The sequence below is a fragment of the Moschus berezovskii genome, chromosome 14, assembly GCF_049115385.1.
Source record: "Moschus berezovskii isolate FMDL1 chromosome 14, NW_MosBer_1.0, whole genome shotgun sequence".
NCBI classification, from domain to species: domain Eukaryota; kingdom Metazoa; phylum Chordata; class Mammalia; order Artiodactyla; family Moschidae; genus Moschus; species Moschus berezovskii.
The window spans coordinates 78,703,076-78,728,692 of NC_142473.1; the positions used below are offsets into that span (position 1 = coordinate 78,703,076).

The following is a 25,617-nucleotide window of genomic DNA, read 5'->3' on the forward strand; positions in this document are numbered from 1 at the left end:
TGGAAGATTCCACGGACAGAGAAACCTGGCAGGCTACAGTTCATGGGGTCTCAAAGAGTTGGACACAACTGAGAGATTTTTTCACTTTAGGAACACTCTACTTTCCTACTCTACTGGTGGCTTAGGCGGTAAAGAATCCTCCAGCAATGTAGGAAACCTGGGTTTGATCCCTGGGTTGAAAAAATCCACTGGAGAAGGGAATGGCTACCCACTCTAGTATTCTTGCCTGGAGAATTCCACAGAAAGAGGATCCTGACAGGCTACAGTCCATGGTGTCACAGGAGTCAGGGATAACTGAGCGACTTTCACTTCACTTCATAAATACTCTGCAGAAGATTCTTCAGTGAAAAAAGGCAAGAAGGCGCACCCTTGGGGTCTGCTGAGTAACAGGGCTCTCAGTCCTGGCACCAAAAGGACCCCAGCTGAGCTGTGCTGCTTTTTAAGAAGACTCCTCTTTGCCCTTAAGCTGTTGATTTCTATAGCCCACCAGAGAGGGAAAACCTGTTATCTGCCAACACTTGATTTGCTATTTCAACATGGTTTGGGTTGGGAAGGCAGGCTGAACGTGGCATTCATTTATGTTACATTGAAGCTCGAGCTTTAGTGCACAGATCTTTTCATCTATGGTTGGGGTACTTAGAGGACTTTGCATCCTCTCTGGTTTTTCGTTACAATTTCATGAGGGAGGGGAGACATACCTCTCTAGACAAAGGAGGTCAGTTGGTCCACATATATTTATTTTTTGCCTTTTTTTAGTTCAGGCTTCTCTAATTGGTGGGAATTATAGTGATGAATAATCAGACCAGACCTGCCCTCATCATATTCTAGTGAGAGGAGACAAACAGATGACATAATTTAAGCCAATCATAAATTCTAAGATAAAATAGGACAATGTGGCAGAAGGTGACCTGGTTTGTTTGTGTTGTGTTAGGTTGAGTTGTGTTAGGTTGGGTTGGGTTGAGCTGTATGGGGTTCCACTGTGGTGCATTGAATTGTGTTGGGTTGTGCTGAGTTCGGTTGGGTTGAGCTGTGTTGGTTTACGTTGTGATTGGTTGTGTTGAGCTGCACTGGGTTGGGTTCTGCTGGGTTCAGTTGAGCTGTGTTGGGTTTTGTTGTATTGTGTTGGGTTATGTGGGTTGTGTTGGGTTGAGCTGTTAGTTTGGGTTATGTTGGTTGTGTTGGGCTGTGTTGAGCTGTGTTGGGTTCTGTTGAGTCGAGCTGTGCTGATTTGGGTTATGGTGTGTTGTGTTGAGCTGTGTTCTGTTATATTGAACTGTGTTGAGTTGGGTTGTGTTGATTTTGGTTACGATGGATTGTATGTGTTGTGCTGGACTATGTTGTATTGTGTTGGGCTCTGCTGGCCTGTGTTGACTTGTGTTGCATTCTGCTGAGCTGTGTTGGGTGTGCTGGGCTCTGTTGAGTTGAGCTGTGTTGATTTAGGCTATGCTTGTTTGTGCTGGGCTGTGCTGAGCTGGGTTGGTTTAGGTTACGGTGTGCTGTGTTGAGCTATGGTGGGCTCTGCTGGGTTATGCCGGGATTAGTGTTTTGGTGGTTGGGTGATGGTAGGGGGCAGCAGCCATGGTGATTGGGAAGACTTCTCAGAGGAGGCATACTGAGTTGGAACCTGAAAGATGGAGGAGGAGGCAGCCAGCCTGGGCAAAGAGAAGAGTTGAACTGTCTTGGTTTCTGCCCATGGGGCGCCATGGATGTCTTTTAAGTTCATCCTGTTTCCTTTCTAAGAGGTAGGCCTTCCAGAGCAGAGACCTGTCATTGCCATCACCTCCTTTGCGAGAGAGCCTGGACTCACACACCACACGGAACTCAGAAGCACAGTCGATGGGCCCCCTGCCCCTCCACTGGGAGCCCCCACCAGCTCCACCCAGAGCAAGAAGCAGGATGGGAAGTGAACAGAAACAGAGCTGCTCTGGTTACGGCAGGGGTGTGAGGGCTGAGCTCCCTGAGCTGAGGTGAAGACAGCCCTGGCATGCCTGGGGACAGTCAAGCGGGCGGCTCGGGCCGCCGGCGGAAGGGGCCGGCCGCGCTCTCCCGCCTTCCCCGGCGCCCTCACTGACCTGCACGCGGGCCTCGGTGAGGTCGGTCCTCATGGCCAGCTGCTCCCGTGCGTACACATCGGGGTAGTGGGTCTTCTGGAAGACCTTCTCCAGCTCCTCCAGCTGGTAGCTGGTGAAGGTGGTTCTGTTCCGGCGCTTCTTGCCCTTGTTGCTCTCCGAGTCGGCCTTCTCCAGCGGGCTGGGGAGGTCGGCGCTGGCCCGGTCCTGGGGCCCCTTCACCCCAGCTTCCTTCACACTGAGGTAGCTGCTGTCCATCCCCACCGTGTCAGAGTCAGGCGGCAACTCTGGCTCACCCAGAGAGCTCTCTTTGGCTGAAGGGGGAGGAAACAAAGTCAAAAAAGCAGTGGCTGAACCCAGCACAAGAGGTAGGAGGGACGGGGGAGCCATTCCCAGCTTTTCCCTTCTCGGGGAAGTACTGGATGCAAGGTCCGGAGGCCTGGGTTCTAATGTCATTAACGTGCTGTGTGACCCTGGGTAAGCTTCTTTCCCTCTCTCAGCCTCTTCGCCATTAGGTCAGCATGGGTCCCTTTTAGCACCCATGTCCTGTGAATCTGGGCCAACCAATCTGACCTCTATAACATTTACCCTCCACCCTCACTGACCCTGGGCTCCTCCCTCGAGAAGGACTCCCTTTGCCAGAACTTCTCCTTTGGGTGTTGAGGATGTTGACTTAGCCCTTCGGACTCAAAAGCTCAGCCAGCAGCCATGTCTGGCCCAACTGGCCTTGGGGTAAGGAGGGGAGTCTCCTCCTTGCCTGGCCTGATTATGTTTGGGGTTCAGCATCCTGCCCCCTCCAGGCGGGGGCTGTGTTTATTAAGGAAATAGGGGTCCCTCCCCGTGACATGCCCAGGATGCTGAGCCGGGGGCCCCAGCAGATTTACACAAAGCTCACGGCCCCAGGGCCCACAGCCACCGCTGTCTAGCAGAATGGGACTCTGCCGGCTGATTCCTGGACGCTCAGAGCTGGCAAGGACCAGTTAGCCAGTGCAGGGCAAGGTGAGGAGACAGAGGGCAGGGCGGGAGGGCAAGGCAGGGAGGGCGAGCTCATCCTCGTTCAGATAGCCCTGTCAGCGCCCTGGGCAGACACACTCGCCCCAGGGCGGAGGTTAGGGGACAGGCCCTGCAACTGGCCCCGGGGTGTGAGTCCCCCTGTGTCTGACTCTGGAGCTGTGTGCTCGGGCCATTCGCTGACCTTCTCTGGGCCTCTGTTTCCCCCTTGTTGAAACGAGGGTGCAGATACTTGGATTTTCCTCATGGGGCTTCCCTGGTGACTCAGACGGTAAAGCGTCTGCCTACAGTGCGGGAGACCTGGGTTTAATCCCTGGGTCGGGAAGATCTCCTGGAGAAGGAAATGGCAACCCACTCCAGTATTCTTGCCTGGAGAATCCCATGGATGGAGGAGCCTGGTGGGCTACAGTCCATGGGGTTGCAAAGAATCGGATACAACTGAGCGACTTCACTTTCTTTCTTTCCTTCTTTTCTTTCATAGGGTAGCTGTGGGATTAAAATGGCTTATAGGTAAAGTTACTCCCTGTTCTGTCTAGACTTGTGAGCAGCAGAAGAGTCTAGCCCTGGAGGAGTCCTCCCAGTGGGCAGGGCCCTCCCTGGAGCCCCCGAGCACAGGAGTGGGTGCGGATGGGGTGTGAGTCCCTTTCTGAGCCAAATTCCATTGGGGACTGTGACTCCTATAGAGTGAAATAACATACAGGATAATAGACATGTGTGGGCAGCATCTGACCAAACCTTTCACATGTGAAAGCTCTGATCATGACAAGCATTTGCGGTCAGTGTGGGCTTCCACCACTCTGACCTTTGGTCTCTGCTGGGAACAGATCTGAGCCGCAGGTGTTACTGTCAGGATGGTGCCTCTAGCCCCGGTCCCTTGATTCTGACCAGATCCTGGGGCTGAAGCTGCGGATCCACCCTCCTCCCTGGCACTCTGTGTATACTGGGGGCCCTCTTATTGCTGGGGATCTGAGAGGGACAGGTTGCCTCTGTCATTCTCCCCAAGGTGGTGAGGAAAAGGAGTGGAGGTGAATGCTCAGAGTGGGCCTGGAAGCAGCTTCAGAAGGCTGTTCCTGAGGGCCATTGGCAGCATGGATGCCAGCAGGCTGGGGGGCCAGCCCTCGGGCACCACGGATGACACCCATGTGAGTCCAGGCACACGCAGACCGCCACGGCTTCGGTGACAGCATCATGTAAACTGCAGCTGGCAGCTGGGCTGAGAGCTTTCAGCAACGATATTTATCTTCCTGGCAGACAAATGCGTTTTATGTTTTGGGTTTTGTTTTGTTCTTTTTTTTTAAAGAGAAGAAATCCCACCCAGTCTCACCAAAAATAAACATCTCTGTTATGCAACTTCCTGGAGGCCAGCCTCGGGGGGTGGGCAGTGTTTGCAGCCCCTGCCCCTTCTGCCCAAGCACTGCTGCCCAGAACCCATCCCATGACCCCGTGGAACCTTCCCTTATCCTCTGGCATCCAGTCTGGGCTCGGGACTACCCCACACAGCAAAAGGGGCTGGGCCAAGAAGGGGAAACTCCATGTTATAAACATCGAGGGACGGTAGGGACTAAACTCCTTGTGTTAATTCAGGGGAAACGGAGGCCAGAGAGAGTAAGAAATGTGCCCTAATTAGGGACAGGGTGCAGCCTCTCAGCTCTGGATCAGTCCTTCACTCCTACCCGTGGTCTTGGGGCCTTTCCCGGGGAGAGAGGGAAGACCAGAAGGAATCCCTGGGGCTTCACGTAATCAAGAGGCATGGTCTGCGCATCAAGGAGGCAGAAAACGAGTCCCCGAGGATGAGAGAGTGAGGATGCGGCCCCTGGGAGAAGCCCACCCCGCTGAGCTGGTTCTAGGCTCACTGCAGGCGGAGCTGGCTGAACACCCAGTCGTCCAAGTAGAGAAGTTTCCCCGCCTCCATCCACCCACTGAAAGGGTGGGGGTGGGGAGACAGCATGATGTGGGGTGCAGCACGGGAGACCCCAGGCCCAAGGTGCGGAGATCTGCCTGGTCCCGGCTCTCCCGAAGTCTGCCTGTGACTTCAGACAATGCCTTCCAAGTGCCAGAGCCTCCTGTGCCGATGGGAGCAGGCACGCCCCGTCCGCAGTGGGGAGAGCAGGCAGGAATGGCGTCTCGGCCCCGTGGGACAGCTCTCCCGCCTTAGTCTCCAGTGGGACCTTCCCCTTGGGACCTGGAGTGGGGAGAGGTTGGGGGCATATCTGTCCAGGCAAATGTCAGCTAACTGGAAAGGCTTCAGGATTTCAAGACAGAAGAGATTCTGGCAAACCGAGGCCTCTCTGTTCACAAAGAGGGATGAAACCTTCCAAATCTCAAGTCTTGATTATCAGTCACCTTGCTTTAGGTGGCTCAGGTGGTAAAGCATCTGTCTGTAAAGCAGGAGACCCGGGTTCAATCCCTGTGTTGGGAAGATCCCCTGGAGAAGGAAGTGATAGCCCACTCCAGTACTCTTGCCTTGAAAATCCCACGGATGAAGGAGCCTGGTAGTGTATAGTCCATAGGGTCGCAAAGAGTCAGACATGATTGAATGACTTCACTGATTCTCTTTAGGTTCTGAGGCTAGGCCCCTAATTGAGACAGCAAAGGAAAATTCCCCAAGGTTCTGACCCAACCCATTAGAATGACAAGCCAAGGTATTCATTTCCAAAGTGCCAGGCTCGGGGGCATCAGTTGCCACCTCCTGCCACCGTATAAGTATCTGCACCCAGCGCTGTCATTCAGGCTTTGGTGACGAAGCTCATTACCCCCAGGACCACTGGACCATCTGTCCACAGGTCCAGCCTCTGTCTCCTGTAGTCTGGCTCATTGGCGCGGGTTCTAAACCTCCATTGGCCTTCCCCAAGGCAGCCCTGCAGACATCTTGAGATGGCTGCCATGCCTCTGCGTGTTCCACCCTCCTGAATAAATACAGCTCTCCCTGCTGTTCTGTAGGAGGCCCCAAGTTTAACAGGCCCATGTGAGACAGGTGAATGCCAGGGATGGGATGGGTGGTGGTGCTGGGCTCTGGGCAAAGCCAGCAGATCGCTCTCCAACTAGAGGATCCAGAGAGGCTGGGTAGAGACTTGGCACCGTAGCCCGAGACCTGGGCCTGGTCAGGATCCGGCTTGCTCCGTAGGGCCCTCCTCAACAAGACGGCCGCTGAAAGCAGAGGGCCCGAGACGCAGGCTGAATTACTCCTGAACAAAGGAAACCACTGACCTCCGTGCTCTCCCTCAGCACCTCCTCTGTCCACCTGCCTGGAACGTCCCTTTTTCCAGCTGACCTCCAAGGTCCAGTGAAGCACCAGCTCCTCCAGGAAGCCCTCCCAGACTGCGGCAATCATACAGACCCCCTCCATCTAGTTGCTGCCTATGTGTTAATCAAACCCCAAGGGTCCAGGTTCTCCTTAGGGAACCAGTTTCCTGAGGGCTGGGACCTCGGGCCATTTGTCCCTGCTCAGCCCAGGATGGGGCAGGCAGGAGGTTACCGAGGAATCAACGGACAATTTCTAACAAACATTTCTGAGCTCTCACCCTGTCCAGCTGCCTCTGTGCGCCCACTGCCAGGACCTATAGCGTGCGCGCAGAGTCGTCTGTTGCACAAACGCATCCTCGGAGACAGTGGAGAAAGGTGGTGAGGATGCATGAAGAGGCATGCGGTGAGGAGCGCCTCCATCAGACTGACAGCTGAGACAGGGGGCGGTGAGATCCCCGAGGGACGGAGGGGAAGAGGGCAGACCGAAAGGAGGGCAGGAGGAAGGACGCAGACACAGACGACGTCTCCACGCAGCAAGCGAGAGGGACACGCTGGGGGAGGCCCCAGGAGGAGCGCCGGAGGGGGGCTTCGTGGAGGGGGCTCTGGAACTGACATTTCCAGAAACCCAGTCCAGCATCTGCCAGGAACCGGCTCTGCATTTATTGTGCTGCCACACTGGGGGACAGGAAAGGCCCCTGGAAACCCCCAGCTAACCCCTTTGCCGGGCGCGCCTTCTTGAGGCCACATGGCATCCGTTGCTGGCATGAAGCTGAACAGCCACAGACCTCGCTAGGACCAGGCCACCTGCTTGCCCAGCTGGCTTCCCCCCCTCCTCCCTGGAGAGGCCCCTCATGGTCTCTGGCCCCGCCCAGAGTGGGGAGGGACCCCTGGGCAGGCTTTGTCCCAGGCTATGGGGGCCCAAGACAATGTCCTTGTGAGCTGCAGCTTCCCCCGGAATGTCTTGATCTGGAAATACATCCCAGACCCAGAGGAATCATGTATTGTGCACAGAACATCGAGAAACTGGAGTGCCGCCCCCCGGGAGGGATGCACACCCTTCAGAGACTCCCATGACCACTTCCGATGAGTGGGAGGTGTTTGGTTCAAGGTTTATTCTTCATCAGGAGTCAGAGACACCCTTGAGCCTCTGCCTGTTCTCCCAGGGAGGAGGCCTCGCCTCTTCTGGGGGCCACCTGGTCTGTGCCAGACAGCCTTGGCTGTTGGATTTCAAGAGGTACAAGAAACAGGGTACCTTTCTTTATTCTCTTGCGTGCGTGCTTAGATTCTCAGTCGTGTCTGACTCTGTGCAACCCCATGGACTGTAGCCCACCAGAGTCCCCTGTCCATGGAATTCCCCAGGCAAGAGAATTGTGGAGTGGGTTACCATGCCCTTCTCCAGGGATCTTCCCAACCCAAGGATCGAATCCAGTCTCCTGCATTTCAGGTGGATTCTTTACTGTCCGAGCCACCAGGGCAGCCCCTTCATTCCCTTAGCTTCTATTTATCCTGGTTGAACTCTAGGGTGTTGCACCAACCTAGTCTAACCATTTTTTCTTTTTTTTGACATGAAAGGCCTTGAAAGGTTTCCAAAGGTCACCTTAATTTTTTTCTTCATGACTATGATTTCAAGAGAATTATTTTTGTGACTGTGATTTAAGGAGAATGAACTTCTGGAGCCATCTGGGGAGAGGATGCTGGCGCCCTCTCTGTGTGCCTCCTTTTCTGTGCACGGATGTGTGCCCTCGGGCATGTAGTGCCAGCCTGCCATTGTGCGTGGGTGTGGGGAGCATATGTGCAGTTGCCTGCAGACAGGTCTGCGGAGCGTGCAGGCTTGTGTGGTCAGGGGCAGGCACGCCAGTGGGGCGTGTGTGCCAGAGGATGTGTGCTGTTGTGTGTGAGTGAGCGTGAGCCTGCGGACACCCGTGGGTGGGTCTGGACATGAGTTGTGTGTGTGTGTGTGTGTGTGTGTGTGTGGTTGTGCACACACTCTGACGTATGGAGCGTCTGTCTAAGGGGCTGGAGTAACTTTATCCTCCATGGTTTTGATTGCATCTACTTTTCCTCCAAACATCTGCTTTGTGGGGGACACGCCACTCGCCCTGTTCTCGGGTGAGCCAGCCTCACACACCCTGTGGCAGTGTGCACAGCGCCAATGCAATCTCCTTAAACAAAACAGGCCAGCGTGAGGCCCTTTCATGCTATTTAAAGGGCACCGAGTAAACCCATCGCTGTCCAAACAGTTGTGCGGGGCTGGGGCAGAGGTTAAAGGTGAGCCATTGATCACGTCCCTAGCCCACTGCATCTGCCGCTGGGCTCTGTCCTGAGTTCAGCTTGGATGGCCCGAGTTTTAGGTCCAGGCCCAATGAAACACACCAAAGGGGGAGCCCATACTGGGCCGAGCTTTCAGCAAACACACGTGGAGCGTATTTGTGGATACCGGGTAGAGACGGACTGTGCTCCTGCCCGGGAGGAACTGCCAGGCTGAAGAGCAGAGGTAAGTCAGGGACTCAGCCAGCCGCCCGCGAGGTGACGCAGGCACTCCTGCACCAACACACACCCGCCCAAGGCCCGAACGTGCTTCTCCAGACAAGGAAAGTCTGAGAAACTGTCACACATCGCAGGGGGCTGAGACACGGGAAATGCGATGCGGTTTCCCGGACAGGGTCCTGGAAGAACAGGAAAAAGCGCATCAGCAGAAAACGAGTGAAACTGGAACAAGCGTGGCACTTGGCGGGATGTTAAAATAGAGGGTAAGCTATTTGAACGGACATCTTACCCAAGAAGCGTACATCTGGTGGTTCAGATGGTGACGAATCCACCTGCAATGCAGGAGACCCAGGTTCAATCCCTGGGTTGGGAAGATCCCCTGGAGAAGGGAAGGGCAGGGCTACCCCATTCCCTTGCTTGGAGAATTTCATGGACAGAGGAGCCTGGTGGGCTACAGTTCCCAGGATCCCAAAGAGCTGGACAACGCTGAACAACTAACAAACGTAATAACCAGCTCAATGTATTACCTATTAGAGATTATTTACTAGGGATATTCATGAGATATGGCTACACACCTACTGCGATGGAAATAAAAACTTGACGATACCAAGTGATATCAGGGAACTGAAGCTCGTGGAACTGTCTTCCATCACTGGTGGGAAAACAGTGCAGCAATGTCTTATACAATTAAACATACTCTTATGGCTCGAGCCAGAAATCCCACTGCTAAGCATTTGCCCTCATGAAATAAACACTTCTTTTCATGGCAAACCTGTATGCAAATATTTATAGTGGCTTTGTTCACAATCGCCTCAAACTGGAAACAGCCCAAATGTCCTTTAAACCATGGAACAGCCACGCAATGGGATACTACTCAGAGGTAGAAGGAGCAAACTAGTGATGGGAACTATGGCATGGATGACTCTCAAAGACAGCCTTACTGTCTGCGAAAGAAGCCAGTCTCCAGATGTACATGGTGCCTGACTCCACTTATTTATCGCATGCCATTCTGGGAAAGGTAACCGACTCAGTGCATGTGAATTTGAGCAAACTCCAGGAGACAGCGGAGGATAGAGGAGCCTGACGGGCTACAGTCCATGACGTCACGAAGAGTCAGACACAACTTAGCGACTGAGCAACAAACGAACAAACAGTGCCAGGACAGAGAACAGATCACTGGCGGCCTGGGGCTGAGAGCTGGGGGCGCTTTTAACCCAAAGTGCTGGCGTGCGGAACTACCTTGCATCCCAGTTGTGACTGTGAGTACACGGGTCTGTACAGGAACGCATTCAAATTCATAAATTCATGCTCCTCAGTTCCTATTTTTCAGCATGCTATTTTAAAAATAAAAACTATGTAAATTGTAGGGCTTCCCTGGTGGCTCAGGGGTAAAGAATCTGCCTGCCAGTGCAGGAGACACAGGTTCGATCCCTGGTCTGGGAAGATCCCACACGCTGAGGAGCAGCCAAGCCCATCTGTCTGTCTGTCAGTTCTCAGTCGTGTTCGACTCTCTGCAACCCCATGAACTGCAGCCCACCAGGCTCCTCGGTCCGTGGGATTTTCCAGGCAAGGATACTGGATTGGGGTGCCAAACTGCAACGTAACTACTGAGCCTGTGCTCTAGAGCCCGGGGACCTCAAACGCTGAGCCACGTGCTGCAAGTACTGAAGCCCAGGTGCCCTGGAGCCTGTGCCCCACAACCAGAGGAGCCACAATGAGAAGCCCGCACACCGCAGCTAGAGAAAATCTCGTGCAGCAAGGAGACGAGCACAGCCAAAAATAAAAACAACTATTAAATATATATATACATAAAACTATAGAGAAAATACAAAATTGGGTTTAAACATAGTAAAGAAAAACTAAGCAGGTAAGAAGTTTGTATGTCTTCACCCAGAAATCTCACCTCCAGGAATTTAAACTAAAGGCAGAATTATGGATGGGTACAAAGAATTAACTAGAGAGAAAGTTCCTCGTGGCATTATTATATGGGAAAATTGAAAATAAGCAAAATATCTATTAATAGGAGATTGGTCAAATAAAGGATGATATTTCTGTAACTGGAAGATCCTTCCTGGTTTTCTTTATTCTACACAGTTTCTCTCTTGGTATTTAGCCTGTATTGTTTTGTATTTATTTGTTTTTTCCTTCTCTCTCTCCCTTCCATAAAACAGGGAATATATCTGAATATATTTGTTTGGCTTAGCCTTTTGGTTTAATGCCTAGTATTGTGGCTGGCATGCAGAAGGGGTTCAATAAACACTGATCAAAAATAAAAGAAACTGATGTGCAAGAATAGCATTTTATTACCTGAAAGTTGTTCATAGTAAGTAAACCTCATTCTGAAAAAAAGGGGAGGTGAGGATGCGGTGTCTGTCCTTAGAAAATTCTAGCAGTTTCCAGAAGTAAAGAATATCTGTATCTGGGTTTAGTTGCTTTTTTTTTTCCTAGTCTGACTTAACTTTCTTATTTGTCCTACCATAAACAGGAATTGCTTTCATCATTTTAAAATGCTACGTGAAAGCAGCGACTAGAATCCTGAATGGTGCCGGCTCGGGTAGGTTTGGGACTAGGCTGTGTGATCAGGAGGTGGAGGGAAGCGCTGCTGGGAACCAGGTAGATGGTAGTGATGCTTCAGAGAAAGGCCCCTTCTGCGGTGGGGACTAGTCACCGTGCTCACAAACTGGGCACCCCCCACGACTCTGAGGCCTCGTGGGGACTAGAGAGTCCCAGAGCTCTGGCTTATGTTCGGACGTCACCGGTTCCTCTGCCCTCAGACTCACCACGCTCCACTACAGCCAGAGACAGTGTCTAATATACACACGGCCTAGGGCCACCCTGTCTAAAGGCCTTCACTGGTCCCCAGAGCTCTCCTTGTTGTTGTTCAGTTGCTAAATCGTGTCCAGCTCTTTGCAGCTCCATGAACTGCAGCACTCCAGGCTTCCCCGTCCTTCACTATCTCCCGGAGTTTGCTCAAACTCATGTCCATTGAGTCAGTGATGCCACCTAACCATCTCAGCTTCTGCCGCCTCCTTTTCCTCCTGCCCTCAGTCTTTCCCAGCATCAGGGTCATTTCCAATCAGGATGGTCAGATAGAGTACAGGGTGCTCAGTTAAATTAGGATTTCAGAGAAATAGTGAGTCATTTTTTAAGTATAAGTATGTCCCAAATATCGCATGGGAAGTACTTATGCAGTAAGTCCCCTACGAACAAACCTTCGAGCTGCAGACTTCCAAAGATGCGAACGTGCATTCCATCAGTGTCAGGCCTGAGTGACATTGCAGCTTGCCCCCCACCATCTCCTATTGCTGACGGCCCTTCAGCTCTACCGTCTCCCACCTCCTGTCCCTCCTCCAGCCAGAGACTCTTCCTGCTTCTGTACTGGATGCCAGCTCCTCCAGGCCAGCTGTTACACCATACTACTGCACTTGTCAAGGCACTGTACTGGAAGATGAAAAAATGTTTTATTTTCTGTGTTTGTTTTTATGTATTGATATTATTTGTGTGAAAAGTATGATAAACCTATTTCCTTACAGTACTATATAGCCGATTGTGTTAGTTGGGTACCTAGGCTAACTTGCCTGGACTTACGAACCAAATGAAGTTACGAACTCGCTCTTGGAATGGAACTCGTTTGTATGTAGGGGACACAATGTACTAAACATTATTCATTGTTTATTTGAACTTTAATGGAACATACTGGTTTTGTTGTTAGCTTTTTTTTTTTTTTTTTGCTACAACTGCCAATGCTTGAGTCAGGCTGACTGTGGCATTCAGGATTCCCCAGGCAGGACTGGCCACCGTCCTCCTCACAGACTTACATCTTGCCACACCCACCCCTGCACCTTGCTTCCGGTCCCACCGACCTGCCCGCGTGCCCCCAACACACTGCTCGAGCAGCTTCAGGCCCTCCAGCCCTGCGCGTGCTCCTTCTCACTGGGATGCCCTCGGCCCTTCATGCATCTGGCTGACTCCTACTCTCCCTGGGTATCTTCCTCTGTAAACTTCGTGGTTTTCCTCTCCACCCCCACTGCATATAGTCATCTATGTTCTATATGAAGACAAGCCCAGAGAAGAAAGCTATAACACATAAACAGAAAAGGGAAACATAATGTTTTATAAAAGTCTTTTTTAAAACCTATCACTACCCTGAAACATCTTTCCATCCTATTCTGTATTCTTCCACTAACGCATCATTTTTAATGGCTGCATAGTGCTCCACTGCGTGGGCAAACTCTTATTTCCTTAAACCTTTACTGCCGTGCATACAGATTGTTGATTGTTTGAAATACTAACAGGCCCGTGATGAATATCCTTATAGTTACATCCCTTGACATTTTTGTGGCAATTACCTTTGCAATAGTTCCAAGAACTAGAAATACTGAGTCAGATCATAGTCACACCTTAAGAGCTCTGATAAACGTGTCTTCTAGAAATGTGCCCATTTTTTCAGCATGCCTGCCTGCTTCAGGACAAGTACCAGTCACTACACTGTTTATAAAAATCTTTGCCAGTGTGATGGATACAAGTGAAATCTCATTTGAATTTACATTTAAAAAAAAAAATTGGGGGGCTTCCACTGAACCTCTCAGTGGTAAAGAGTCCACCTGCCAATGCAGGCAACATGGGTTCGATCCCTGGGTTGGGAATATCTTCTGGAGGATGAAATGGCAACCCACTCCAATATTCTTGCCTGAAAAAAATCCCACGGACAGAGGAGCCTGGCAGTCTACAGTTCATGAGCTCAAAGAGTCAGACATGACTGAGACGGAGTAGGCTTACACACACACACACACACACACACAGACACACACATGCTTACACACACACACGCATGCACGCACGCACACGCACACACAGACACATGCTTACACACACGCACGCGCGCACGCACACACGCACGCGCACACACACACAAGCACACTTTACCAGTGAAGTTAACTTTTGTTGCATTTCTTCGTTTGTGGATTGCTTCTACTGAGCTTCCAAGGTTCAGAGCAAAGGTGGCCCCTTCTTCCTCTCTGACCCCAGGGTCGGGCTCCTCTCTTAAACGCGGAATTCCCCACTCTGAAGCATGGCAGTGAGGTCCGGCATCCCACTCGACAGTGAGCCACTTGGAGCAGGACCGCCCTGATGCCCTTCGGGGTCCTGAGCTGGGCCCCGGTTCCTTCTGCCTTTGGTAGCACCAGGCAGCTCTGCGCACCCTGCTGAGGGTGACAAGGGCACCCACAGGGAGGGGCCCGAGGCCATGAGGCTGGACCCCAGAGCAGGGTGGGGGGCTGGCTGTGATCCCCCAGCACACACTGCTGTGGGTGGCTGTGGCATGGGGGTGGAGCTTGGTCCTTGTGGGGTGACAGGGCTCAGAGAAGCCAGACACGGGGCAGGTCGTGTAGGACCAAAGCCCCGAGTAGCTACAGATGCTGCCATGGACTTGGGCAAGGCTATTGGCTTCTCTACTTCTTCCCGACAGCAAGCCCTGCCTGATCTCCTGCCAGGGAGAGGAGAGGAAGGTTACAGAGGAGCTTCAGCCCCCTCCAGGAAGCCAAGACTGGGATGTTCTCCTCACCCACAGGGCGGGTTTGCAGGGGGCCCCTGCGTGAAGGCTCTAGGCACCCCCATCCTGCAGGCCAGGATCAAGGCTGCAGTGGCCCAAACTGGCCACCAGGAGGCACTGCAGTCTCAATTACCTTCCTCAGGGCCAGAAGCGAGGCCCCAGGGCCCCTGGCCGCAGATGTTTCTCCAAGTTTGGTTAAAGACCCAGGGCCCCTCCCCGGGAGGGTTGGCCAAACAAGTGGTGATTCAGTCCTACTATGTGTCTGCCGATATCCCAACCCTCCACGGGACACAGCGGTGGGTGAGGCGGGTCCCTACCCTTCTCCGCAGAGCTCTTTCCTCCTCCGGTTCTGAGCGTGTTCACGTTCTTGACTCATGGCAGTCCCCTCTCTTGAGCGCCCTCGCTTTACAGATGGGCAAACCGAGGCTCAGAGAGAAGGAATCCACTGAAAGTCACCAGCCCCTAGGCGGCCTCTTATTCCCCACAATCTCCTCCCTTCGTGGAGACCCGAGGGGCATCGCTGGCCCTCCGGATACTAACAGGTGAGCCATGCCCAGGCTACCCCACCACAGTTTTGCCCAGTCGGCTATCCAGGCAGCTCATGGATTTGTTGCTGATTCCTCTGTGGGCTCTTCCCCAGGGAAGTGTGAGCAGCGGCAGGGACTGCAGGCCCCTCTTCCATCACTCCATACTGAGGGGAGGGGTTTCCTGTGAACCAGAGGATCGAGGGGGCTCCTCAGAATCAGGAAGGAAAAGGACTCAACCCTGGGCTCTCACTACACACCAGGAGCTGTGCTTCATGGTTTACTAACATGCTCCCACTGCTGCTGTTTACAACAGCCATGTGAAATATGCCCATTTTACAGCTCCAGAGACTGAGGCCAGAGGGTGTAAAGGACTTGTCTAAGAATGCACAGCTGGTGAGAGGCAGGATTTGAACCCCAAGCCTGGGGCATCTTCCTCTGGGCCCTCCTGGAGTGGATACCCAGTGTGGGGCTGGCACAGGGGAGCCAGGAGATAGAGTCAGGGAAGCAGGGGAAATAAAGTGGGAGCCACAGGAAAATTCCTCCTTTCTGATGCCTCTAAATCTGCCCATCGTATCCAACCTTCCTTTAGTGCTGGCCCTGGTGCAACTGTCCTGATAGAACTTCATAGAACATCTGGGACCTCCAATGTGGACCAAGGCCTTTTCTCAGGACCTTGTTTTCAGGGTCACTCCATCCCCCAGTTTGCATTCAACTAATTCTTTCTTTTCCTCTTCCTGACACTGGGTCTGGACTTATATTCAATTCGCTGCTAAATACCAAAGTATTTAAAAGTAAAAAGGCACATGTCTGCGACTTACCCCTAAACGGTTCTGAAAGAAACAATACGTATGTGCGCATCTGAATATACATTAATATATGCATACAGAAAGGGCACGAGAGAATGAGGACGGTAATGCAAATGTGGTAAAACTGTAAGATACGGGGGATCGGTGCCAAAGCGATCTGGGAATCCTTTGTATTCTGCATTTAACGTTTCCTGATGTCTGAAAGAGATGGGAATCCCAGACCACCTGACCTGCCTCTTGAGAAACCTGTATGCAGGTCAGGAAGCAACAGTTAGAACTGGACATGGAATAACAGACTGGTTCCAAATAGGAAAAGGTGTACGTCAAGGTTGTATATTGTCACCTTGCTTATTTAACTCATAAGCAGAGTACATCATGAGGAACGCTGGTCTGGAAGAAGCACAAGCTGGAATCAAGACTGCTGGGAGAAATATCAATAACCTCAGATATGCAGATGACACTACCCTTATGGCAGAAAGTGAAGAGGAACTCAAAAGCCTCTTGATGAAAGTGAAAGAGGAGAGTGAAAAGGTTGGTTTGAAGCTCAACATTCAGAAAACAAAGATCATGGCATCTGGTCCCATCACTTCATGGGAAATAGATGGAAAAACAGTGGAAACAGTGTCAGACTTTGTTTTTTTGGGCTCCAAAATCACTGCAGATGCTGATTGCAGCCATGAAATTAAAAGACGCTTGCTCCTTGGAAGGAAAGTTATGACCAACCTTGATAGTATATTAAAAAGCAGAGACATTACTTTGCCAACCAAGGTCCATCTAGTCAAGGCAATGGTTTTTCCCGTGGTCACGTATGGATGTGAGAGTTGGACTGTGAAGAAAGCTGATCGCCGAAGAATCGATGCTTTTGAACTGTGGTGTTGGAGAAGACTCTTGAGAGTCCCTTATACTGCAAGGAGATCCAACCAGTCCATTCTAAAGGAGATCAATCCTGGATGTTCATTGGAGGGACTGATGCTAAAGCTGAAACTGCAATACTTTGGCCACCTCATGTGACGAGTTGACTCACTGGAAAAGACTCTGATGCTGGGAAAGGTTGGGGGCGGGAGGAGAAGGGGACGACGGAGAATGAGATGGCTGGATGGCATCACCGACTCTGTGGACATGAGTTTGAGTGTACTCCGGGAGTTGGTGATGGACAGGGAGGCCTGGCGTGCTGTGATTCATGGGGTCGCGGAGAGTCGGACACGACTGAGCGACTGAACTGAACTGAACTGATGTCTGAAAATGTCAAAACAGAAAGCTTTTAAAAAGAACAGGAATGCAGACAAATGGGAAGAAACCACCTATCCAGGAATCCAAGTTCTGAAACCAGCATTTGTTACAATTTGAACAGGACCCAGAGTAGAGTCTAGTAAGCAATCTCTCTGCCTCCCCCTCACCAGCACCATCCATGACTTCTACAAACGGGCTTGCACACTGAAACCAAAATCACAAGGCAGATCAACTCAAGGGACAAACCTTGACTCCCCAGTCCTATGGAAACCCTCATTTCCATCCTCAGAAGCAACCGGAGACCCCATTAAAGCATGCGGTTCTTCTAAGGCTGTAGGAGGCGGTATTTTGTTAGCTGAAGTCAAGCTATCCTTGGAACTTAAAAGTACTTGGTATTGTTTGAGCCTATTTTAATTTCAGCTCTCTTACAGTTAGTCCAAATGGGTAAGGTTTCCCTGCATCCAAAGAGAAGTGGTTAAAAAAGAAAGCCCACTGACAATAGCTGGAACACGCAAGCAACCCAAGTGTTCATCGGTAGATGAGCGGAGAAGCAACCTGGTACCTCCACACGGAGGAGGATTATTCAACCTCAGAAAGGAGGGAAATTCTGGCACCTGCTACAGCACGGAGGAGCCTTGAGGACATCATGTTGAATGAAACAAAGCAGTCACAAAAAGGCACATACTGCAAGATTCCACTTACACGAGTCCCTGGAGTAGCTGAGTTCATGGAGACAGAAAGCAGAGCAATGGCTGCCAGGGGCTGGGGCCCAGGAGGGTGCAGAGTTAGTGTTTCACGGGGACAGGGTTCCAGTTTGACAAGATGAAGAGTTATGAGGCTGGACGTGGTGACGGTTGCACAACATCATGAATGCTCTTCATGCCACTGGCCCATACACTTACAAATGGTTATGATGGTAAATTTTATTTTTACTTGTATTTTACAATTAAAAAAAAACACTGGAGAGAAAGAAAAGAAAGTCCACTGCTGGCGAGGGTCCCTGCGGGCCTTCGTCCGCCTCCCTTCAGTCCCCACGGCCCTGGCCGTGCCCCAGCTTAGGCCCCAGACTCTCTTCTCTTCTCTTCTCCCTGACACTGTGGCTTGGGTTGCGTCTATTCATTGCACGCGTTCCTTGGTTGACTTGTTTGTTCATTCACCAAGCACCTCCCCAGGGCCTCCCTTTAGTCATGGCCTCACCGAAGGGACAGATGACACAACAGCCTGGTCAAGTGCTCCAGGGCCTGACGGCAAGAGCCCTGTGACCTGGGCACGGCACGGTCTTCGGGGAGGAGTGGCCGGTTCTGGTTGAAAAGGTCAGGAGCGGCTTTAGCAACGATGTGAACTTGAACTGAGTATTGACATCTACAGAGGTCTTGGCAAGGCCTGGTAACCACATTTTATGGCAAAACAGGACACCCAGCTCTCAGCTGAGCTGGTCCTAAATTACTGAGTGAGAAGCCCTAGGAGCCCTCCCCCAGGACTGGTGGCAACAATAAAAGCAATCACACAATTGCTTGTGTTGGAGCAGTACTGACCCATTCACTGGTTCCTCTGATTCTCCTCAGATCCCTAAGAGGTCAGTGTTTTAACCCCCACTTTACTGATGAGGAAACTGAGGTCCAGAGAAGCTTGACTTGCTCAAGATCACAAAGCGAGGAGCGGCAGAGCTGGGATTGGAACCCAGAGGGTCCGACTCCAAGCCTGGTGTCCCGTCTACAGCCTCTCACGCAGTGATGAGTTGTCTCTTGTACACAGACAGGCAGTCTTGGCGGTGGGGGGAGACGGGTACTGGCTGACTCGGTCTTGTCTTTGGGTGATACAATTGAGCCTTAGGAGAAATTTCCATCTCAGAGGACTAACCCAAACAGAGCTCTGGGGTCACCATGCGGTGGTTTAGGCGGTTTAGTCGCTAACTCGTGTCCAACTCTTGCGACCCCGTGGACTGTAGCCCGCCAGGCTCCTCTGTCCATGGGATTCTCCAGGCAGGAATACTGGAGTGGGTTGCCATTTCCTTCTCCAGGGGATCTTCCCATCCCAGGAATCGAACCTGGATCTCCTGCATTGCAGGCAGATTCTTTACTAACTGAGCTACAAGGGAAGTCCATGGGTCACCATGAGAAGCCCCATTTATGATCTAACACTTGGATATCACCTGTTGATGTTCCCTGGGGTGGGCTGGGGTTGTAACCTTGGTCAGGGACTCTAACTACCCCTGTGAGCAGCCTTCCTCATGGACACTGAGGTTTCCCAACTCCCCGCTTCCTGGCCCAGCCCAGGTCTCATCCCCAAGCCCTGCCTCGCGTGGCTGGAGGGGATCCAGGGACCCAGCAGGGGAAGGGGCACTGGCCCAGGCTGGGTCCACTCCCAGAGAAACAGAAGGAACCTCCCCCACTCTCCCTTCAGCCCAAAAAGAAACCCCAGAGCTCAGGGGTCACACTGGGCCACCCCTCCCCTTTCAGGCAGGATACGGAGATCCCCGAGTGATCACATCGCCTGTCAGTGGAAGGACTGTCTTCTGATTTCAGATCAGCTCGGTGGTCTGTCTGCCCCTTGTGCCCCTCTACCTTCACGGAACCATGTGGCCTTGGGCATGTCCTTAAACATCTCCTTAATCCCTCTGAGCCTCCATCTCTCCTCTGCATCAGTAAACCTGCATTCCCAAGCATCCCCTTGGGGACACTGTAATACCACCGTTGGATCCAAGGCAGGCAAGAGGGAGAAGCTCAAATCCTGCTCTAGGTGAAATGAATGAGAAGTCCTGGGAGCAGGATGGACTTGGGTTGCCTCCTGAAACTGCCCCTGACGTGCTGCGTGCATTCATTCGGCAACATTTCCGGAGCGCTGGTTATGTGCTGGGCAAAGCTGCATGTTACGGAAACACAAAGTCCAATAAAGCATGGCCCCTCCCTTACAAAAGCCCTCCTTCATTGGGGAGGCAGTGATTACAGCGGAGGAAGGTGGGCAGGGCAGGGGCACCTAGGCCAGCCTGGTGCGGGAAGCAGTGTTTCTGGGCCCTCTTCAGATCTCTCTAGACGGGCAGTGATCTGGTTGGAGGGGTCTGTCGAAGCTGTGTACAGCTAGCTGTGTGCACACGATGAAGAAATGTCAGCTCCCCCCATCAAAGAAATGGGGAAGTTTCTCAGGGAGATTGTTTAGGAGGCTTCCAGGCCACTCACGCTTTGGCCTCTGGGCGACTCAGCTTCCTCATCTGTAAAGTAAGAGGGAGGAGACCCACCTCCCAGCATGATTGTGAGGTCTCAGTGAGGCCAAGGGCGAGAAGGCACACCTCTGCCTGACACCCAGCACGCTGTCTGTCAATGGGAATCCTCCACGGCAGATCAACACACTTAGTATTTGGAGGGAAGTTAGGCCAGGGCGGCTGCGAGACCACAGAAGAGCCCTCAGGCTGCAGTGTCTCATCCTCCCCTGCCCTGCCCCCGCCCCAGGTGTGCGCTCTTCAGCTCAAGTTTCCCCAGCTCCAGCTGCCCAGAACATTCCACAAACCTCTGTCCCAAGCAGCTCCCCCCACCCCAGTCCCCTTCCAATCAAGGCTCATTTCTATGTACATATAACAGAGAAATAAATGGGCTGAAACATTGAAACTATTTTGTTTGTCATTTGTTATAGATATTTAAAACTGCTAGCTGATGTTCAAGAAAGCCCCTTCCACAAATACATTCTGACCTAGGACAGGTTGCAACGTGCCGTACAGCCATGAAAGGAGGACTAGTAATTTTAAGCGCTGCATTGAAGACAGTATGGCTGACGTGCCAGTCGACAAAGGTCAGAGCAGTTGTGAGCGCCTTACAAAAACCTTGTCCTGCTTAGACACTTGGTAACATCTGGACGCCTTTCCTATGCAGGCACACCAATATTTAATGGCTCCAGAAGAATTTTCTCTGTGGGGGCCTTCGCTGTCCTCCACCCAGTATACCACCCAAAAGCTGTCTGAGGGTGCGGAATGTCGAGAGGGATTGTTCCAGAAATGAACCTCCGCTACCACTGGCGCTGCTGTCTGCTGTCACATAGCCCTCGGTGATTCAGGGCTATGTCAGGGCCCTTTCTGCCAAATCACCTTTCCAGGCCCGAGTCTGTCACCACATCCTCTTTGTAGATTCCCTGCTGTGCCCTCCTCCAAACTCCCCTTCTTCTTCTGTGAAAGTTGCTCAGTCGTGTCCGACTCTTTGCGGCCCCATGGACTATACAGTCCATGGAATTCTCCAGGCCAGAATACTGGAGTGGGCAGCCTTTCCCTTCTCCAGGGGATCTTCCCAATCCAGGGATCAAACCCAGGTCTCCCGCACTGCAGGCAGATTCTTTACCAGCTGAGCCACAAGGGAAGCCCCCTAACTACTCCTAATAATTCAATTGCTTTTCACAAAGCATTGCCAAGTGTGGATGCATGGCAGCCTCCACCATTAGACAGTATCTTTTTCACAGACAGGGAAAACGTCTTGACAAAGTGTGGTCTGCACATCTGGCACTCAAAAACAACTTGTTGAACAACCAACTCAACAGATACCTGAATTAGATGGATCTTGTTAAGGAACTAAATGTCTCAGTCTGTAGAATGATCACATCGGCCTAGAGGGAATGTTTTTCCCACCAAAATTAAGTGTTTTTTTCCTCCAGAAGTGTTCATGGTGAACTAAAGAATCATCTACAAGCCCCCAAAGCAAGAATATGTTTTCTCCCCTTGGACAAGAAGGGAAAAATTATGGCTGGATTAATTGTGAGGTTGCCAGTTAAAGTTTTCTGAGGTTGATGAGATGGATAAGATTATTCAGGGCTTCCCAGGTGCTGGCAGCAGTAAAGGACCCACCTGTCAACACAGGAGACATAAGCGATGTGGTTCATCCTCTGGGCCGGGAAGATCCTCTGGAAGAGGGCATAGCAACGCACTCCAGTATTCTTGCCTGGAGAATCCTACTGACAGAGCAGCCTGGTGGGCTACAGGTCCACAGAGTCGCAAAGAGTTGGACACGACTACAGCGGCAGCACAGTACTTGTCAGGGAAATGACTCATCTCATGAAACAGTGAGAACGGACCTTACGGGGCACAAAAGTGGCTTCGTGTAATCTTATCCGAGGGGCTGAGTCCTGGGTAGCTCATTAGGTAAACCCTGGCCCTGGCTGTTGACTCAGGCAAGGTCTCTCCAAGGCAGCCCCTGATCCCTGGCACAGAGCTGATGCCGAGCCAATGAGGAGGCTGTTCCAGGAGTGGTCAGCTCTTGCAAGTTTAAGGAAGGGGAGCCTAAACTCCCCAGCAGACATGGCTTGAAGGGTCTGAAGGGCCTAGGACTACCCTTCTCCCCTCCTTGATCCCTCCAGCCCCCATGCTGGGCAGACAGCCAGCCTACGCCCTTTTTTCATCACTCAGTTGTATTTTAAAAAGCTTTGTCAACCACACAGTATAGACTCAGCAATAATTTGTTGATTTTTCAATTTTATGCATTCAAGTCAACCATAACTGTCTGTCAAAGTTTCCGGCCTCACCTACTCAAAGTTCCAGCAACATCCTATTATCAGCAATAACAACTAACATTTATTGAGCACGTCTGCTGCCGTAAGCTCTTCACCTATATCACCTTACTCAATCCTCACAATGTTCCTTCACAGTAGATATGATTCATATGCCCATTTTACAGACAAGGAAAATTGAGGCAAGGAGGCAAAGAGGTCAACTCATTTGCCCAAGGTCACTCAGCTGGACAGGCTGAAATCTGTTCCCGGGTCCTGGCTATACTGGCCTCACTGAACCAAAGGCACCTGAAGCTTCAGGCAGCTGGTACAGTCTAACCATAGGATGAACACAGTTTCTACAAGATTCCAAGGCATTAGAAGCTGCGCCTGTTATTGTCTTTGGGCTTCCCTGAGGGCTCAGAGGAAAAAAAATCCTCTGCCACGCAAGAGACACAGGAGACGTGGGAGATGCAAGTTCAGTCGTTGGGTAGGGAAAATCCCCTGGAGGAGGAAATGGCAACCTGCTCCACCTGGCCGGGAGACCAGGCCTCTGTTTAACCACCTGCGGGATCCCGAGGCAGGAAGTACTGGTTTCACAAGCGAGCCCCCTTTGGGGCTCTCAGTGCTCCACTGGCAGTGGCAGACACCTCTCCGTTGCCCCCCGCCCTTCTGGTTACCCACCAGGGGCGTGGAATCCTACCTGGTCCCTGGCTGAGCCACTAATTGGACAGAGCTTGGGATGACCAGGGTGGGGCACAGGGAGCAGCAGATGCCTCTGATGAGGAGGAAATAGAAACTCTTTAAGACATTCACGGGCCCAGGAGTACAGAGCAGGGTGGGGTACACGGACTTCCCTCCAGGGGCTCCTCCCAGCCCCATGGGGAAAGGGCTCTGGGATCATCTTATGGAAGGGAGTCCTCTCCAATCTGGTCTTCTTAGGGGGTAGTGTGAGGACCCTAAGAGCACATAAGAATCTACCCCAAGGCCATGTCCTCACGGGAGACTCAGCTGATGGACACGGGGGCTCCCAAGTATGGCCACAGGCCTAGTCAGAGGCCAAGGTTGGGGCATGGGCACCCTCGCCACTAGCTCTGCCCTCCCCCGCTTCTCATCAGCTCTGGCTCCTAGAAAACAAACGTATCCCAGAGCTGAATCTCTTTGGCGGGGCTGAGCAGGATGACTTAACGAGGTTCCTCATGTTCTAGAACTCTGGATCTTCATCTCAGGAGGCCATGCCACACTGGGGACACCGACTTGTGGCACAGAATAGAGAGCCTAGAAATAGATTCTCAAACACATGGCCAACTGATTTTTGACAAGGCGGCCAAGACCATTCAATGGAGAAAGGGCAGTCTTTCCCACAAATGATACTGGGAAAAGTGGATATCCGCATATGAAAGAATAAAGATCGATCCTTATCCGATGCCATCTACAAAAATTAACTCAGCGTGGTTCAAGACCCAAACTTACGGGCTACAACTATAAAGCTCTTAGAAGACATAAGGAACCTCCTCCTGGCACTGGAGTTAGTGATGATTTCAATGAAAGCACAAGCAACCAAGGGAAAAACTGATAAACTGGATTTTTTCAAAATTAAAAAATTTTGTGCATCAAAAGGACACTATCCGGAAAGTGAGAAGACAGCAGTAGAGAAAATATTTGCAATCATATATCTGACAAGGGGTTATCATATACATATAGGGTTCCCTGGTGGCTCAGATGGTAAAGAATCCACCTCTCATTTAGGAGACCAGAGTTTGATCCCTGGGTCACAAAGATCCCCTGGAGAAGAGAATGGCAACCCAGTCCAGTATTCTTGCCTGGGAGAACACAGGAGCCTGATGGGCTACAGTCCATGGAGTTGCAAAGAGTTAGACATGACTGAGCAACTAACACACATATGTATATATAGATGTATCTAGAATATACATAAAACTCCTATAACTCAACAAAAGCCAAGAATGCAATTCAAAAACAGGCAAATAAATAGACATTTCTCCAAAGAAGAAAGACAAATGGTCAATAATGGTTTGACAAAATGGTTAAACAGATGTTCTGACAAAATGGTCAAACACAGAAGGACAAGTATTGTGTAATTCAACGTCTATGAGGTGCCTGGGGTAGGAAAATTCAGAGACAGAAAATAGAACAGAGGTTTCCAGGGAATGGGAGGAGAGGGAGATGGGGAATTATTGTTTAATGGGCCCATTTGGGATGATGAAAGTGTTCTGGAAATAGTGGTGACGGTCACACTACACCACGAATGTACTTGATGCCAGTGAATTGTTCATTTTAAATCCTTAAAATGGTAAATTTTAAGCTACGTATATTTTACCACAAGCTTCCCAGGTGGCACTAGTGGTAAAGAACCCGCCTGCCAATGCAGGAGACGCAAGTTCAATCCCTGGGTGGGAAGGAGCCCCTGGAGGAGGGCATGGCAACCCACTCCAGTATTCTTGCCCGGAGAGTCCTATGGACAAAGGAGTCTGGCAGGCTATGGTCCATAGGGTTGCAAAGATTCAAACATGACTTAGCACAGCATATATTTTACCACAATAAAAATTATCCCTAATTAAAATAAAGATTTGAATGTTGAAAAAGGCCACTCTAAGTCTGAGGTCACAGCCTCTCAATGCACTGCTCAGAGGCTTCCAGGGGCTTCCCAAAGTCTGAACCCCTCATCAGAAAGTGAATGGCCCCCTCTGCTTTGCTCCCGCCGTTCTTCAGGCTGATTCTTGCCTGAACCCATCACACCCTGCACAAGATACACACCTGCTCTTTCCCAAGCATTCCATGTACTTTCCTGACCCAAGTTTTCTCTGCTGACTCTAGCGTGCTGTTACCAGCTCTTTCAGTTGGTGAACTCCTATTCAACCTCCAAGGCCCACTTCAAATGCCCCTACCCATTAAGTCCCAGTCCATTTTCACCTTTCCCAAGAACCGCCATGTTTACACAGTTAGCTCCCCATGGGCAGGAATCAACTCATTCACTGTCCAGTGTTCCACACCCAACACAGGGGCACAACCCAGCAGCAGGATGTGTTGGACGGGGAGGAGGCGCCTTTGGCTGCACACCTCTCACAGCTTTGTCTATGCCTGATTCCTTCTCTAAAGAGGGAGGGGGGAGCCCTTCCATCAGAGTCTCCTCCACCTCTGTCGGCTGCCCGCCTCGGCGCCTGGCTCACTGCATTGTGGCCGCCACCCATGAGGGCTGACTCCACCCCAGGCTC

General features: G+C 51.5%; 1 protein-coding gene across 1 annotated transcript in view; it reads right to left on the reverse strand.

The window, feature by feature from the left end:
* Nucleotides 1–25,617, reverse strand: part of ALX4 (ALX homeobox 4) — a 49,993-nt gene that overhangs the window by 12,602 nt on the left and 11,774 nt on the right. Inside the window, exon 2 of the mRNA XM_055423884.2 lies at nucleotides 2,073–2,383. Coding sequence (XP_055279859.1) covers nucleotides 2,073–2,383 — 311 coding nt within the window. The remainder of the gene's footprint in view (nucleotides 1–2,072; nucleotides 2,384–25,617) is intronic.